Source organism: Rana temporaria, chromosome 3 (assembly GCF_905171775.1).
Source record: "Rana temporaria chromosome 3, aRanTem1.1, whole genome shotgun sequence".
NCBI classification, from domain to species: domain Eukaryota; kingdom Metazoa; phylum Chordata; class Amphibia; order Anura; family Ranidae; genus Rana; species Rana temporaria.
Window position 1 is genome coordinate 218,406,989 of NC_053491.1, and position 14,916 is coordinate 218,421,904.

Consider the following 14,916-nt stretch of genomic DNA (forward strand, 5'->3'; position numbering starts at 1 on the left):
GCTAAAACTGGAGACTGCAAAATCTGTTGCAGCTGTGCATGTGTTCAGTTTCAAACTTCAACTTGTTCAACTAAGCTTTGACATAAAAAAAAAAAGAAAAAAGAAAGCTGTCCTGCCTACCAGCAAAGCCTAGCCCGGTCTTCATTATTGCAGTTTATGTAATGTTTGTACATTTTTTTAAATGGAATTGCTTACTGCAAAATTATATTTACCATCTCTGGGCCCCTACATCTAGAACTCTAAAACTACTAGGCTTCATTTCCACTGGCGTTTTTACAGCCACTTTTGTTAGCCTTTTTTACAGCTTAAAAACGGCTGTCCATGTTTATTTTGTAAAAAAAAAAAAAAAAAAAAAAATGTATTTTATTTTTTTGTGAGCTGGAGCTCAAAAACGCAGCGGTAGCGTTTTTGGGCGTTTTTTAGCGTTTTTGAGCGTTTTTTAATGTCTGGCGTTTTTACAGCTCTGGTCCCGCGTTTTTTTTACAGCTCAAAAACGCCTATGCCATTTGCAGCTCAAAAACGCCTATGTGGGCATGATGCCATAGAATAACATGGACAGGCGTTTTTAAGCTGTAAAAAACGCTCAGAAAAGTGGCTGTAAAAACGCCAGTGGAAATGAAGCCTTAGAATAAGGTAACAGTTTGCCCTTCTCTTCTAGTCCTCAATCTTGTACTCATAGGCTGTTGGCATCTTTCTATGACATCTAATATGATTAGGGTGATACTAAGGTACGCTGGTCAGTTGAGGTAGATGGAAGAAGCATAAATACAGCCTTGACTGTGTTTCCAGTGTGAAGAGTTAATTTCTGTTGGCAATCAAGGATATTTTTCTAAAAAAAACATGAGGAGACACAACAGCTTGGTACTGTTTTGGGAACCCAAAAAGAGGTATCAGAATAACTGATTATTGTCAAGAGTATTAAGACAAAACTTTGAAGTCTTTTTTTTTTTTTTTTTTTTTGTGTATACTTAATGTTATGTTGCATTTTAATTCTATATAGAGGCTCAGAACCATGCATATAACAAATCATTAATAGACTGTGTTCATCTTTTTTTTACAGATCTACAAAATACTGTAGCCTTTTAAACCCATTCTAATTGGTACTCTGGAAAACTCATTTGATTAATAATACACAATGAAAAGTTTGGAAAACACAGTTTAAGACTATAGGAACTGTACACTTTGCATTACTTTCTTATAAGACTAATATAAGAAGAATAAGCAGTAAACATTAGCTCAGGTGGGGATATTCCATGTTTTTGTTAAAGTGAAAGAAAAATCAGTTTGGTAATATATACACCAATATTTAAGCATTAATATAAAACTTCCTCTTCGGATATATCTTCAATCCCCTGCTAAGTCCTTTGAAAGTTGAGCTATCTTCCTCGCATCTTTTGAAATTTGCAAGTCACGACTGATGACACATTTGGTGGGGAATCATTGGATGTGTAAGAAAGGAAATGATAATAAGGCTGTGAAAGTTCCATGTCCCTCCCTGTTTGGCTCATCCTGTCAGTTTATAAATGTAGTGCTCACCTATGATTTCTTCACAGACTCAGGACTGATACTTGAAGAAGAACTTTATGAATATACCATGGAAACGGCCTTACCGAACGTTTTTGTGAAGGAGAAACTTATAGGTGGCTACGATCAAGTTATTCAGGTATGTTTACGTTACCTTGTAAGATTTATCATACTGAAAGACATCTGTATTTGTGCCTTCGTATGGCAGTTATTTATATTTTAATAGAGTTTATGTAAAATCGTGTTAACTCTTATAAATCTATCACAGTCACATTTGTTTTCAAAAATTGTGTTTATGTTGATTTGATATGACGATATATATGAATTCCATATTATGGGGCAGATCCACAAAGAAATTACGCCGGTGTATCTACTGATACGCCGGCGTAATTTCAAAATTCCTGCTTCGTATCTTTGTTTTGAATCCTCAAAACAAGATACAACAGCATCTCGGGTCGATCCGACAGGCGTACATCTTCGTACGCTGTCGGATCTAAGCTGCAATTTTTCGGCGGCCACTAGGTGGCGTTCCCGTCTAAATCCGCGTCGAGTATGCAAATGAGCTATTTACGACGATCCATGAAGCCGGCCGGCGCTTTTTGGTACGTCGTTTGAGTTAGGCTTTTCCCGGCGTATAGTTAAAGCTGCTATATGGTGGCGTACTCAATGTTAAGTATGGTCGTCCTTCCCGCCTACAATTTAGAATTTTTTATGTCGTTTGCGTAATTCGTTTGCGAATAGGAATTTGCGTAGAATGACGTCACCGTCGTAAGCATTGGCGGGTTTAATTTCGAGCATGCGCACTGGGATACCCCAGGGGAAAAAAAAACTTTGTTTACGTCGGGTCACGACGTATTGACATAAAACACGCCCCCATCACAGCCATTTGAATTCCGCGCCCTTACGCCGCGATAGATACACTACGCCGCCGTAACTTATGGCGCGGATTCGTTGTGGATTCCATTTAAAAAAGATACGTTACGGCGGCGTAGCGTATCTTAGATACGCTGCGCCCGGCGCAGATGTACCTGGATCTGCCCCTATATCTCCTATGCATTGCATTGACACATTAATAAGGCAAGTAAGATATAAAGCTTTACTCCTATCACTTCACATTTTATTTTATAAATCTGTTTATTTGGATTGCCAAAAGTGCAGAAAACATAACAATTCTAATTTAGACATCCCCCGGGAAATTCATTCCTCGCATGGAACATCCCTGGGCTAACAAGAAAAGGCAATGTAAGCAATAGTTAGTTAAAAAGTTTTATATTAATGAGGAGGGAGCATTGTGTTTGTGGCATCATTACCAGTATATGTCTCATCCTCTAAAAGGGAGGAGCCTGGGTTTATATAAATATTGAGTAGTTGGCAGGGAGGAGTATACATCTTACATTGAAATTAATTAACCCGGTATATTTATTTATATAGCATCTTCGTAATATTCATTGTACGTCTCACAAGAGTTACATGTTCACTTTACTTCGCACTTTAGGAAAGATGCTAGTTAATGTTTCAGTAAGATTTTGGGTTGTGGGAACTAACCAGAGCACTCAGAAGAAAACATGGAGAATAAGCACAAGCTGTGTAGAAGGGGCCTCCTAAAATATATCTAAAGCAAAAACTTTTATGCCGCGTACACACGATCGGATTTCCGATGGAATAAAATCCAATGGAATTTTCTGTCGGAATTCCGATGAAGCTGACTTTCATCAGTCTTGCATACACACTATCAGACTAAATTCAGACCGTCCAAAAGGCGGTGACGTAAAACGCTACGACGAGCCTAGAAAAATGAAGTTCAATGCTTCCGGTTCCGAGCATGTGTCGACTTGATTCTGAGCATGCATGGATTTTTCTCCGACGGAATTCTACACAGACGATCGGAATTTCCCATCGGATTTTTTTTCATCAGAAGAATTTAAAACATGTTCTATTTTTTTACACCGATGGAAAAAAGTCAGATAGGATCCACACACGATCGTTTTTTAAGATGAAAACAGTCCATCTGTCTTTTTTCATCGGAAAAAAACGATCGTGTGTACACGGCATTAGAGTTTTCGCTGGAATAAGGAATGGTTAAAACACCTGTCAAGATTTGTTGCTGTCTGTTTCACATTGTGGAGATTTGCCTTTACTCCCTGCCTTGAGATATAATACAACGTGGTTTGGATTAGGTATCCCTATTGAAAGATTTCACTTTTATTCCTATTCCATTGACCACCTTAAATTTCTAGATGTTCTCACACTTTCATTCCCAGTGATAGTGGTCACCAGAACAAACAGAGAAATATCCCCAAAAGAGACACAATTATCAATAAAAAACCTGACAGCGATTCTAATTTAGAGGTGGTTAACTCACTTGATTAAAGGGGATTCAAGTGTAGCCCCTAAAATCACCAAAGGGCTGCACATATTAATCAGTGAATCTAATACTAAAGAAATCTGTCAGGCCCCGTACACACGGCCGAGGAACTCGACGTGCCAAACACACCGAGTTCCTCGGCCAGTTCAGCCCTGAAGCCACCGAGGAGCTCGGCGGGCCGAGAGCTCCCATAGAACAACGAGGAAATAGAGAACATGTTCTCTATTTCCTCGACGAGTTCCTCGGCGGCTCCTTCGGGCCGAAAGTGTACAGACGACAGAGTTTCTCGGCAGAATCAGGCTCTGACCGAGTTTCTCGCCGAATTCTGCCGAGAAACTCTGTCGTGTGTACGAGGCCTCAGAGACTGCAGCCTGTTACAGAAGGTAGTCAGACACGGAAGACATGCAATATGGGTTGTCAAAGACTTGGGATATGTTTCAGGAGACAGTCATAGACTGGAGAAAAATTACATGACATGCTAGAGTTTACTGCTTTTACAACCCCTTTACAAACCAATGCTTCCCCATTTGTGCTCCATACAAACCCCATAAGAATTATTTAAAGGCATATTTGTTAGTCTTATAGCTAGGTTCAGAGAGTGTTATGCCGGCGTATCAGTAGATACGCCGTCGTAACTCTGAATCTACGCCGTCGTAAATTTAAGCGTATTCTGGAAACCAGATACGCTTAAATTAGGCTAAGATACGAGCAGCGTAAGTCTCCTACGCAGTCGTATCTTAGGGTGCAAATTTACGCTGGCCGCTAGGTGGCGCTTCCGTTGTTTTCCGCGACGAATATGCAAATGAGCTAAATACGCCGATTCTCGAACGTACGTGCGCCCGTCGCAATTAGTTACGCCATTTACGTAAGACATACACCGCCGTAAAGATAAAGCTGCTCCCTAGGTGGCGCAGCCCATGCAAGGTATGGACGTCGGAACAAGCCTATCTTTTTAAGTTGTTTGTGTAAGTTGTACGCGAATAGGGCTGTGCGTAAGTTACGTTCACGTCGTAGGCAGTGTTCGACGTATCTTAGGCATTCTTTCCGACGCATGCGCACTGGGATACGTCCATGGACGGCGCATGCGCCGTTTGTTGATAACGTCATTTACGTGGGGTCATGCATAATTTCCCTAAAACACGCACACCTCTTCCTCATTTGAATTAGGCGCGCTTAGGCCGGCCCATTTATGCTACGCCGCCGTAACTTAGGAGGCAAGTGCTTTGTGAATACAGCACTTGCCTCTCTGACTTGCGGCGGCGTAGCGTAAATACGATACGCTCCGCCGCCTCAAAAATACGCCGCCCTATGTGAATCCAACAGCTAGTCTTTATTAGTATTAGTTAGAAACATAAACATAGAAAAGTGATGGATAGTACAGAAAAAGTAAGAAAGTGTGAAAGAAATAAAGTGCCAAAGGACGGCATGTAGTCCATGAGCCCAGGTTAAGCATCAGGGTTCCAACCCTTCCCTTCTCAATTAAAAACTAAAAAATAAATTGGCTTTAGATACACTATAAGGGAGCTGGAGTCAGGGCCAGATTTATACAGGGGCAAAGGGGACTATTGCCTGAGCCCCCCTGACCGAAGGGGCCCCCCTCAATACAGAAATTATGTATAACATTATAACAAATACATAAAATAAAATAAAATAAATAAAAACAAAATAATAGAAAATGCATAATAAGAAAAACGTAATTTCTATTATTAAATGTATCTTGGGAAATTTTAATTTTGCTGGGCATCATCTGTAAAACTTGGGATTGGTATATTGTATTCTTTTTCAAAAATGAATTTATGGCAGCTCAAGCAACCACAGTTAGAGCATTAGGACTGTGTGTGTCTGTGTGAGCATGTTTAACCTAAGAATGACATTGTGTCATGCGTTTTGAAAATTTGTGATTTCCATTGAGAATATAAACCAACTCTATATTAAAGCCCCCCCCCCCCCCAATCTAATGTGCCCCAGGCCCCCCAAGGTCTAAATCTGTCCCTGGCTGGACTCATGGCTTCAGTGCTGCAAAGCTACAGGAATAACTGTTTAGCCATCATGCTGCCTCTTTAGATTATGGTAATCTGTAACTTGAAATCAAGGTGCAATTTCCAAAACTGGAAATTTGATAATATCTGAAAATAATTTTAACAAGCAACCTCAAGGCACTTGTGTTAGACGGAAACCCTCTTGAGCTTGATCACTCTTTATCCTGTTATTTACCTTTCTGAGTGTAAAAGATAAAAAGCTGTTTGCTTGCATATTTTCTGCTGATCAGTGTAATGTTTCAGTATAATTCCTGCACATGGGATTCTTCATTAATTTGATGGTTTTCTAACAACCATCGTCTATTGTCAATCACCTCTTTGTCACTGTAAGATAGGCTGTATAAACCAGGAGCAAAATATAATTTTATGAACCAGATAATTAAGTTTGAAAGATGTTTTATTTATTATACTTTTGACCCTTTACTCAGTGTCTGTAGACTTGTATATAGCAAAAAGAAAAGAAAAACTATATGCATTAGTAACTCCTTCATGACTGAGGATAAAACACACCAGACCCAACTTTGCAACCTTGACATGTGTTAGTAAAACTGTACATATGATCCCAATTACTTTGTGTATCCAGATAGATTATACCTTGTTTTCTGGACAAATGGGGCTTTCATTTAGTGGTAAATTGTAATAGATATCCCCTGATTTTTTTTTATTATTATGAAAGCATAAGTTCACCTTTCTTATCATGTTACACCCATATTCAGGATATAACATGTAACATGTTACTGTAGCACTGGCCCCTGCACCGCTCGATCCCCTACTGTGACAGCGAGCAGGGGATCTTCTCCCTGTGCTCGCTGTCACAATTATAAAAAAACGCATCTGCCACGTAATTTATTCACAGAGTTCTGAGAATGTGAAAACTACAAGTAACGACAGTCTTTGCAGCTGTCGGCTTGTAGTTCTCAATGAACTACAAGGGCGCTGTTAAGCGTTCTGGTAGTCAATTGATTCTTCCTGTCAGCATACACTGACTGTCTGCAGGAGTCTTGCATGGCACATGCAATTTGCTGATCACAGGTGCTATGTTTTCCAGGCTCCTACAAAAAATAAAATAATCCACAATTCTTTTAACTGCAAAAAATGTGCATTTATTATTGTTTTTACAAAACAATTACTTATCCTTTAAAAAAAAAATGGCCCAATTTTTGCAATTTAGCTATATCTTTCTTGCTCTTGCCATAACTTTCCATCAAAAACAACCCAAAATAACTTTTCCTGCTCCTTGCGATCGTAGCAATACCACAAATTGTATATGTTAGTTGTTGTTTGGCTCCGTAGTAGGGTTGGGAGACAATAGTGCAAATTTTGCTTTTTTATCCTACCTTAAACACACCGAAGTGGGATACAATTGTTGAAGCTCTGTCCCGTCATAGGAGTACAATAGTTAATCTGCTCCTGTTACCCTAGAAAATAATGCAACTATCATAAATACAGGTATCTAAATATGATTTGATGTTAGCCTCTGTATAGCAGCACTCTAGACTGGGAGAAGGAGGGGTAGCACTTTTAGCCATTTAGGTGTCCTGCAAGTACATATGCTTACAATATACAAATATTTATTTATCAGTCTTCTTGCTATTTATTCATTGTCCAATCACAGGCTGGTGGCCTTGTCTTAAATAAAATAGAGAAAAGTCAGGTCATCAAACTGGGGTGTGTAGCAATTAGAAATGCAACTGCTAAAAACCGGTTGATATGAACATACAATATAATGGACAGGCCCTATACAATGGAACATACAACATTTTAAATAGACAGGTCAAGTTTATTGTTAAACCAATATATTATCATGTTTTAATTTACTCTACCACCATTTTGCTATCTTTAGCTTTAAGCCTTGCAATACATTAAGGCCACAATAACTGAATTCAGTGGAAAGCCATGTCTCAGGAAACAGTCAGTAAAATTAGATTCCAGCCATCAAAATTATATTTTCTAACCTCCTTTAGTGGAAAATGACTACTAAAATCGCATTGGTTGCTATGGAGAGCACATACATTTTTCATTCTCCTTATTATATATTCACCGTAATATAACAATTTACCGATGTGCTGCACAAGTAGTTTCTTGAGTGAAGGCTAGACATTCAAAGCAAAGTAAGTTGTAATGGCTGTAATCTTATTTGTTTGTGTATTCTTTGGCATCATCCAAAGTAATTACTTTAAATTTGCAGCACCTGACAGGCATAACAGATTACTTAAATGTATCACAAACAATATGCCCTGATTGCAGTGAAGTGTAAAATAGGTTTACCAATAAAGCTAAGTATAGATAACAGGAAATGCAGTATGGTTGCAATGAAAAATCCTACCTCTGTTTTAAATCTATGCGTTCTATTCTTTGCCCAAAGTTAATTCTTGTCCAAGATGCTGAGGTAGACGTTTATTCTTTACTCTTTTACTGCACTTTTACTCTATATTCTTTTACTCTTAACTCTTTTACTACTACTTACTGCTGCTAGCAATAACCTAATTATGTTAACATTTGTTATTAACAGTCCACTACAGTTTTCAAATCATCTGAAAGAACTGTATTATGCATAACATTCAACCAGATACTCTCTTCCATTTTTTACTTACTGGAAGAATACATTTCTTTCTCGTACACCACGGGACACAGATCCTTTGTCTTTACATAATGGGTTAAGGGTCACCAGCGGTGATTCGGCACTGGCACAACCAATTGAAGACAGTTCCCCTCCATATAACCCCTCCCATCAGGGAAGCACCTCCGTTTTTTCGCCAGTGTCTAAAGGTAAGTAGGATTCTCGCCTTTTGCCAGCTAGGAGTGGATATGAAATTAGCCCTTAGTACTATTAAGGGTCAAATATCGGCTATATCAGTGTCATGGATATGCAATAACGTCTGGCAGCTTACCTGATCTTCATGTGTTCTTTAGAGGCCTGACCCTCCTTCTGACTGTCTTTTATCACCTTCCTCCCTGTATTGCTCAACCCTAGGCCATCCCAGGAAGCCTATATTAACCACTGCACTGCTAGTCTGCTTTGCTGTTCAACAGTGTTGTTTGCTTAAGTTCCTGTCTGCAGTGTGCTACGATTACCTTCCTGTGTACCGTTTTTGGCTCGTCCCTGACTTCTCCTGTTTGCCTGTGCCCTTGCCCTTTTGCCTGTCCCTCGGTTACCCTAGTCTGCCTGTTGCCCTGACCTCGGCTTACCCATTACTACCATTGTCCTGCTTGCTGCTTCCCCTCTCTCTCTGCAGAGGGTGACTTAGGGGATCCCAGGGGTCATGACCTGGATCCAGCTGCGGCGAAGGCCATCCTCACCACTAGAGGCTCTGGTGAACACAAAGCTGGGTCTTAGACTCCGCGCCCTGCATGATCTTGGGTTCACACTTCCTCTCTGTTTGCAGCAGTCGGCTATAGGGTTCACTACCCAGTGGTGCATCCCTGACCCCAACGGGGTGCACTTGTCACCTGGCCACAGGTGACCTGACAATCAGTCTTCTTTCAAAGACCATTAGCATCTCATTCCCTAGTTCGGGATTTCATTCAGGGGGTACTGCGGACCAATCCACCAATCAAGTCTCCCTTGTGCCCATGGGATTTGAATTTGGTATTTTCAGTGTTGCAGAAGCAACCTTTTGAACCCAATTGCCAGATTCTGCTGATTCTTTTAAGCAGGAAATTGACCTTTTTTTATTGCTATCTCTTCGGCTAGAAGAGTATCTGAATTTGCAGCTCTTTCTCATAAAGAGCCTTATTTAATTCGTCACAGGGACAAAATTGTACTACGACCCCATCCTGCTTTTTTACCTAAGGTGGTGTCGGCTTTTCATTTAAATCAGGACATTGTTCTGCCTTCTTTTTTTCCAGATGCGCAGACAGCGGAGAAAAAATTATTGCACTCTCTGGATCTAGTGAGAGCAGTAAAGGCGTATCTGTAGGCAACCGCTCAGATACGTAAAACAGATGTTTTGTTTATTTTGCCAGATGGCCCCAAGAAGGGACAAGCAGCATCAATATCCACTATCTCCAGGTGGATTCGACAGACAATTATTCAAGCCTATGGTTTAAAGAAGAAGACTCCTCCTTTTTCGGTTAAGGCGCACTCTACCAGGGCAAAAAGTGCTTCATAGGCAGTGCACCACCAGGCTTTGTTGACTTTGTTGGCTCAGATCTGCAAAGCTGCAACTTGGTCCTCAGTCCACACATTTTCCAGATTTTATTGAGTGGACGTAAAAGGACAGGAGAATGCCGCCTTCGGAATAAAGCTTCTGGTCCATGGCGGCCTGCCTGCCTGATCTTTGTCTCCCACTCTTCATATGGAGCATTGCTCTGGGATGTCACATTATGTAAAGACAAAGGCTCTTTGTCCCATGGTGTACAAGAAAGAAAATAGGATTTTAAAAACAGCTTACCTGTAAAATCCTTTTCTTGGAGTACACCACGGGACATAGAGGTCCCCCCCTTCTTATAGGAACCTTATTGCTTGCTACAAAACTGAGGTGCTTCCCTGATGGGAGGGATTATATGGAGGGGAACTGTCTTCGATTGGTTGTGCCAGTGTCCAATCACCGCTGGTGACCCTTAACCCATTATGTAAAGACAAAGGCTCTGTGTCCCGATGGAAAAAGTCAGATGGGAGCTTTCCATCGGATATTCTGACCGTGTGTCTGCCTCATCTGACTTTTTCAGTCGGAAAAACTTTAGATAGGGAGCAGGTTCTCTATTTTTCCATCGGAAATTCAGACAGAGTTTTGCCAGGTCAGAAGTCCGACCGTGTGTACGCAGCATAAGGCCCCTTTCACATGGGCTTTCCGATCAGGTCCGTCTGTCAGTTTTTCAGGCGGACCTTATGGGAACCTTTATTAACTCATATGGAGCGGCGGATGTCAGTGGTGACATGTCTGCTGACACCCGCTGCTATCCAGATTAGATCCTGTCCGTGAAATCCAGATGGATGGTGACTTGGGTTACCACCTCATCCCTTTTAACCCGAACACATATGAATTACACAGGTTCTGAGGCTGATATAATGCAGATAAGGCACCAAGTGAGTTTAATTACCACCCTAATTAGCCTCAGAACCTGTGTAATTCATGTGTTTAAAGGCATGAGGTGGCAACTCTAAGGCTGGGTTCACAATGATACGACACAACAGTCATACGACTTTCATCTTACTTTGCTCTGCTACATCAGTCCTACATCGATCCTACATTGGTCCGACATCCATCCGACTTTCATGAACAGGATACTACTTTGATGCGACTTTGTGACAGTCTGACTTGTCCTTTGACCTATCAAAACAATCCCAGTGTGAGATAAAATCCTTTTACTGCTGTTGTAATCATCATGTCGGATGTCAAAAGCCGGATGGTAAGGACAAGGCTCCTACTTTGGTCCGACTTCAATGATATTCAATGGGCTGAAGTAGGATCAAAGTCGGACCAAAGTAGTACAGGGAGCATTTTCAAAGTCGGACCAGTTAGGATGGCTCTCATAGGGAAACATTGATTTTCACACTTATGCAACATGAGCTCCCAATGTCGGGGTGTTTGTTGGACCAGTGTGAACCCGGCCTAATGGTGATCCCATTTTCCATCCATCTGTTGGATCGGATGAAAAATTACAGGCGGTCTGTTTTCATCCGATCTCCCCATAGAGGAGAGCGGGGCTGTGACAGGTCCGTCAGCAGGGATCAGCGGAGTGCAACAGCACTGAAAGCTGAAAATTGGCCTGAGCAGGATGGGGATGAAAGTGCCCGGTACTGAAGTGGTTAAAATATCAAGCGATCAACTTCTGTCAAGCTTGGACTGTCACCTGTTGAACTGGCTGAAATGATTTGTGTATGGCCAGCTTATGTTTACCTATGTTCTAGCACAGTACACCAAACATTCATACTTTGTGGATGTTGAATAGGATAAATAAAATCATACTAGTAAAGCCTGAATATTTACATATAACATCTACTTATTAGTCATTTTTAATGTCATAGATCAGAAATTGCCAGCACTGTAAAATAGTACAGAGATGTACCAGTGTTAGGCCCCGTACACACGACCAGTTTCCTCTGCAGAATTCAGCTTCCGACCGAGTTTCTGTCTGAATTCTGCCGAGAAACCCAGCCGTGTGTACACTTTCGGCCGAGGAAGCCGACGAGGAAATAGAGAACATGTTCTCTATTTCCTCGTTGTTCTATGGGAGCTCTCGTCCCGCCGAGCTCCTCGGCGGCTTCAGTGCTGAACTGGCCGAGGAACTCGATGTGTTTGGCACGTCGAGTTCCTCGGCCGTGTGTACGAGGCCTTATACTGGACAATGGAGATTTTGTTACCATGACAGACACAGGACAGAGGTCTTCATTATATATGGAATAATGTACCATTAAGATCCACAGGAAAGTTTGTTTGCAATATAAATGCATGAGGCTGTAAGCAAAGTGAATATATAAAGATAAACAAATTGCTCTGTGAATCATATTGCCTTTAAAACATATCTAAATCCAAGAACAAAAAATTGATAGTTTTGCAGCTTAGGGTCCTTTGATGTGGTAGCTGCATTGGTTTTCTTTGATCACACTCCATAACAGGGGAAGGTGTTTTGCAGTTCACGGAGATAGCTAGGAACAGTGATATCAGTCCAGAGGCATAGCCCACAGGAAGTTATCAGCTGGCTAGATGAACAGCTATTTTTTTATTTTTTTGCACTTTGCACAAAAAGATATCAAAAAAACACTTTCAGTTGTATGCAATACATAAAATGCAGCGCAGTCACACAAATTAACATAAAATAATTATAGCCTAAAAAACATAGTCCCATCTACAATCTCCTCCTAAGTGTCCATAAAAATCCATCACCAATGTGCTGAATTCACAATCTCTTCAGTTGCTCTAGGTGACACATGCATGCACCCCTTGTGCATTCAATATGCTCACCTTTCATATTTGACCTCAATATAATTAAGGTCTCAATGCGCTTATTGCTCTACCATGGGCAATCTAGACATCTATGGCCATGAGAAATGGAACTCCTGTTTTTCTCTGTCTCTTCACCACCTTTACTGCAATGTACAATAAATAGGATTAGAAATAGTGTTCTCTCTATAGTACTTGTTTATCAAAAAGCTCCTCAATGGGTAAACTCACATTAAAAAGCACCCCTAGTGGTATGTAAACAGCATTAAAAAAACATAGGTAACAGCATCCAAAGTGAATGTAGCTCACCAGCTCTGCTTCAGTTCCTATAAGTGTTACGTTCTCAGGTGGAGCTACTGATGAAGCTCTGACTGGGAGCGTAAGATGTATAGGAACCAAGGTGGAGTTGGTGAGCTACATTTGCTGTGGACGCTGTTACCTATGTCTTTTCAATGCTGTTTACATTGTTATTTTATTGTGTGTTTACCCATTAAGGAGCTTTTTAATAAATTAGTCTTTATAATGTTATTCACATAGCACTTGGGGTGCTTGTTTGATGTGAGTTTATTCTTGGAGGGGTTTTGTTAACAGTTCTATACAGAGAGCACTATTTTTGGTTCCATTTTATTTTACACGCATACCTACCTGAGGTAGAGTAAAGCTGGTGGAGAGTGAGGCCTCATACACACGACCGTTTTCCTCAACAGAATCCATCAAGAAACTTGGTGGCAGAGCTTTTTTGCTGAGGAAAACGGTTGTGTGTATGTTTTTCGTTGAGAAAACTGTTGTGGATCTCGACGAGCAAAAAAGAGAACAAGTTCTCTTTTTCCTCGTCTGGGAGTCTCAATTTCCTCGTTGTGTTTCTCGTCGGGCTGGTTTAGGATGAGGAACACGTTCGTGTGTATGCTTGCTTAGAAACCCGCGCATGCTCAGAATAAACTATGAGACGGGAGTGCACCTTCGGTAAAAGTAGCGTTCGTAATGGAGATAGCACATTCGTCATGCTGTAACAGACTGAATCGTCTCTCACCAAACTTTTACTTAACACGCAGTAACATGAGATTAGTAAAAGCAGCCCCAAGGGTGGCGCTAGTGGAATCGAACTTCCCCTTTATAGTGCCGTTGTACATGTTGAACGTCACCGCGTTTGAGAACGACGAGATTTTGTCTTGACAGTGTGTACGCAAAGAAAGCTTGTCAAGATTCTCGACAAGCCTGACAAGGAACTCGTCGAGGAAAACAATATTTAATTTACGACGAGTTCCTCGGTCGTGTGTACGAGGCCTCGGGAATCACGAGAATCACGACGAGAAAATAGAGAGCAGGTTCTCTTTTTTTCTCGTCAAGATTTTAGGCAGTTTTCTTGACGAGACACCTGAAAGCCTCACACACACACTCGGTATACTCGGCAAGAAAGCTCTGCCAACAGTTTTCTTGCTGGTTCTTGCAAACCGAGTGTGTGTACAAGGCTTGACAGACATTGATTGATGAAGACTACGCTGGACAGACATCGAAGAACAGACATATGTGGGTTAGGGATGTGGTTCGGGCCCCCCAATTACGAATGGCTTTATGGCAATTCCTTGGGATTTGCAAAGTTTGTGAATTGGAAACATTTTGCTGAATAGTTTACAGGTTCGCTTACAAAAATAAGGAACAACCTGTAATGCAGTGCATAGTCTATGCCCCTGGTCAGCTGAGCCACAAGAGTCAATAATTTAAAGAAATAGCTGAACCCCTTTCCATAAAAGAGTGGGCTCACATGAGCCATATCATCAGTGTGTGTTGGACCTGTAAGGCCCCGTACACACGACCGAGTTTCTCGGCAGAATTCAGCCAGAAACTCGATCGGAGCCGTATTCTGACGAGAAACCCGGTCGTGTGTACACTTTTGGCCGAGGAAACCGACGAGGAACTAGTCGAGCCAAATAGAGAACATGTTCTCTATTTTCTCGTTAGTCAATGAGGAAACTTGGCTCGCCGAGATCCTCGGCGGCTTCACAAGCAACTCGACGAGCAAAACGATGTGTTTTGCCCGTCGAGTTTCTCGGACGTGTGTACGGGGCCTTAGGGTGACTTGACAATTTAGTGTCAGGGAGGT

At 41.3% G+C, this 14,916-nt stretch overlaps 1 protein-coding gene across 1 annotated transcript in view; it reads left to right on the top strand.

The window, feature by feature from the left end:
• Positions 1–1,402: 1,402 nt before the first annotated feature.
• TXNRD1 (thioredoxin reductase 1) overlaps positions 1,403–14,916 on the top strand; it is a 58,668-nt gene continuing 45,154 nt past the window's right edge. Inside the window, exon 1 of the mRNA XM_040344262.1 lies at positions 1,403–1,663. Within this exon, the coding sequence (XP_040200196.1) occupies positions 1,418–1,663 (246 nt within the window). The 5' untranslated portion in view covers positions 1,403–1,417. The remainder of the gene's footprint in view (positions 1,664–14,916) is intronic.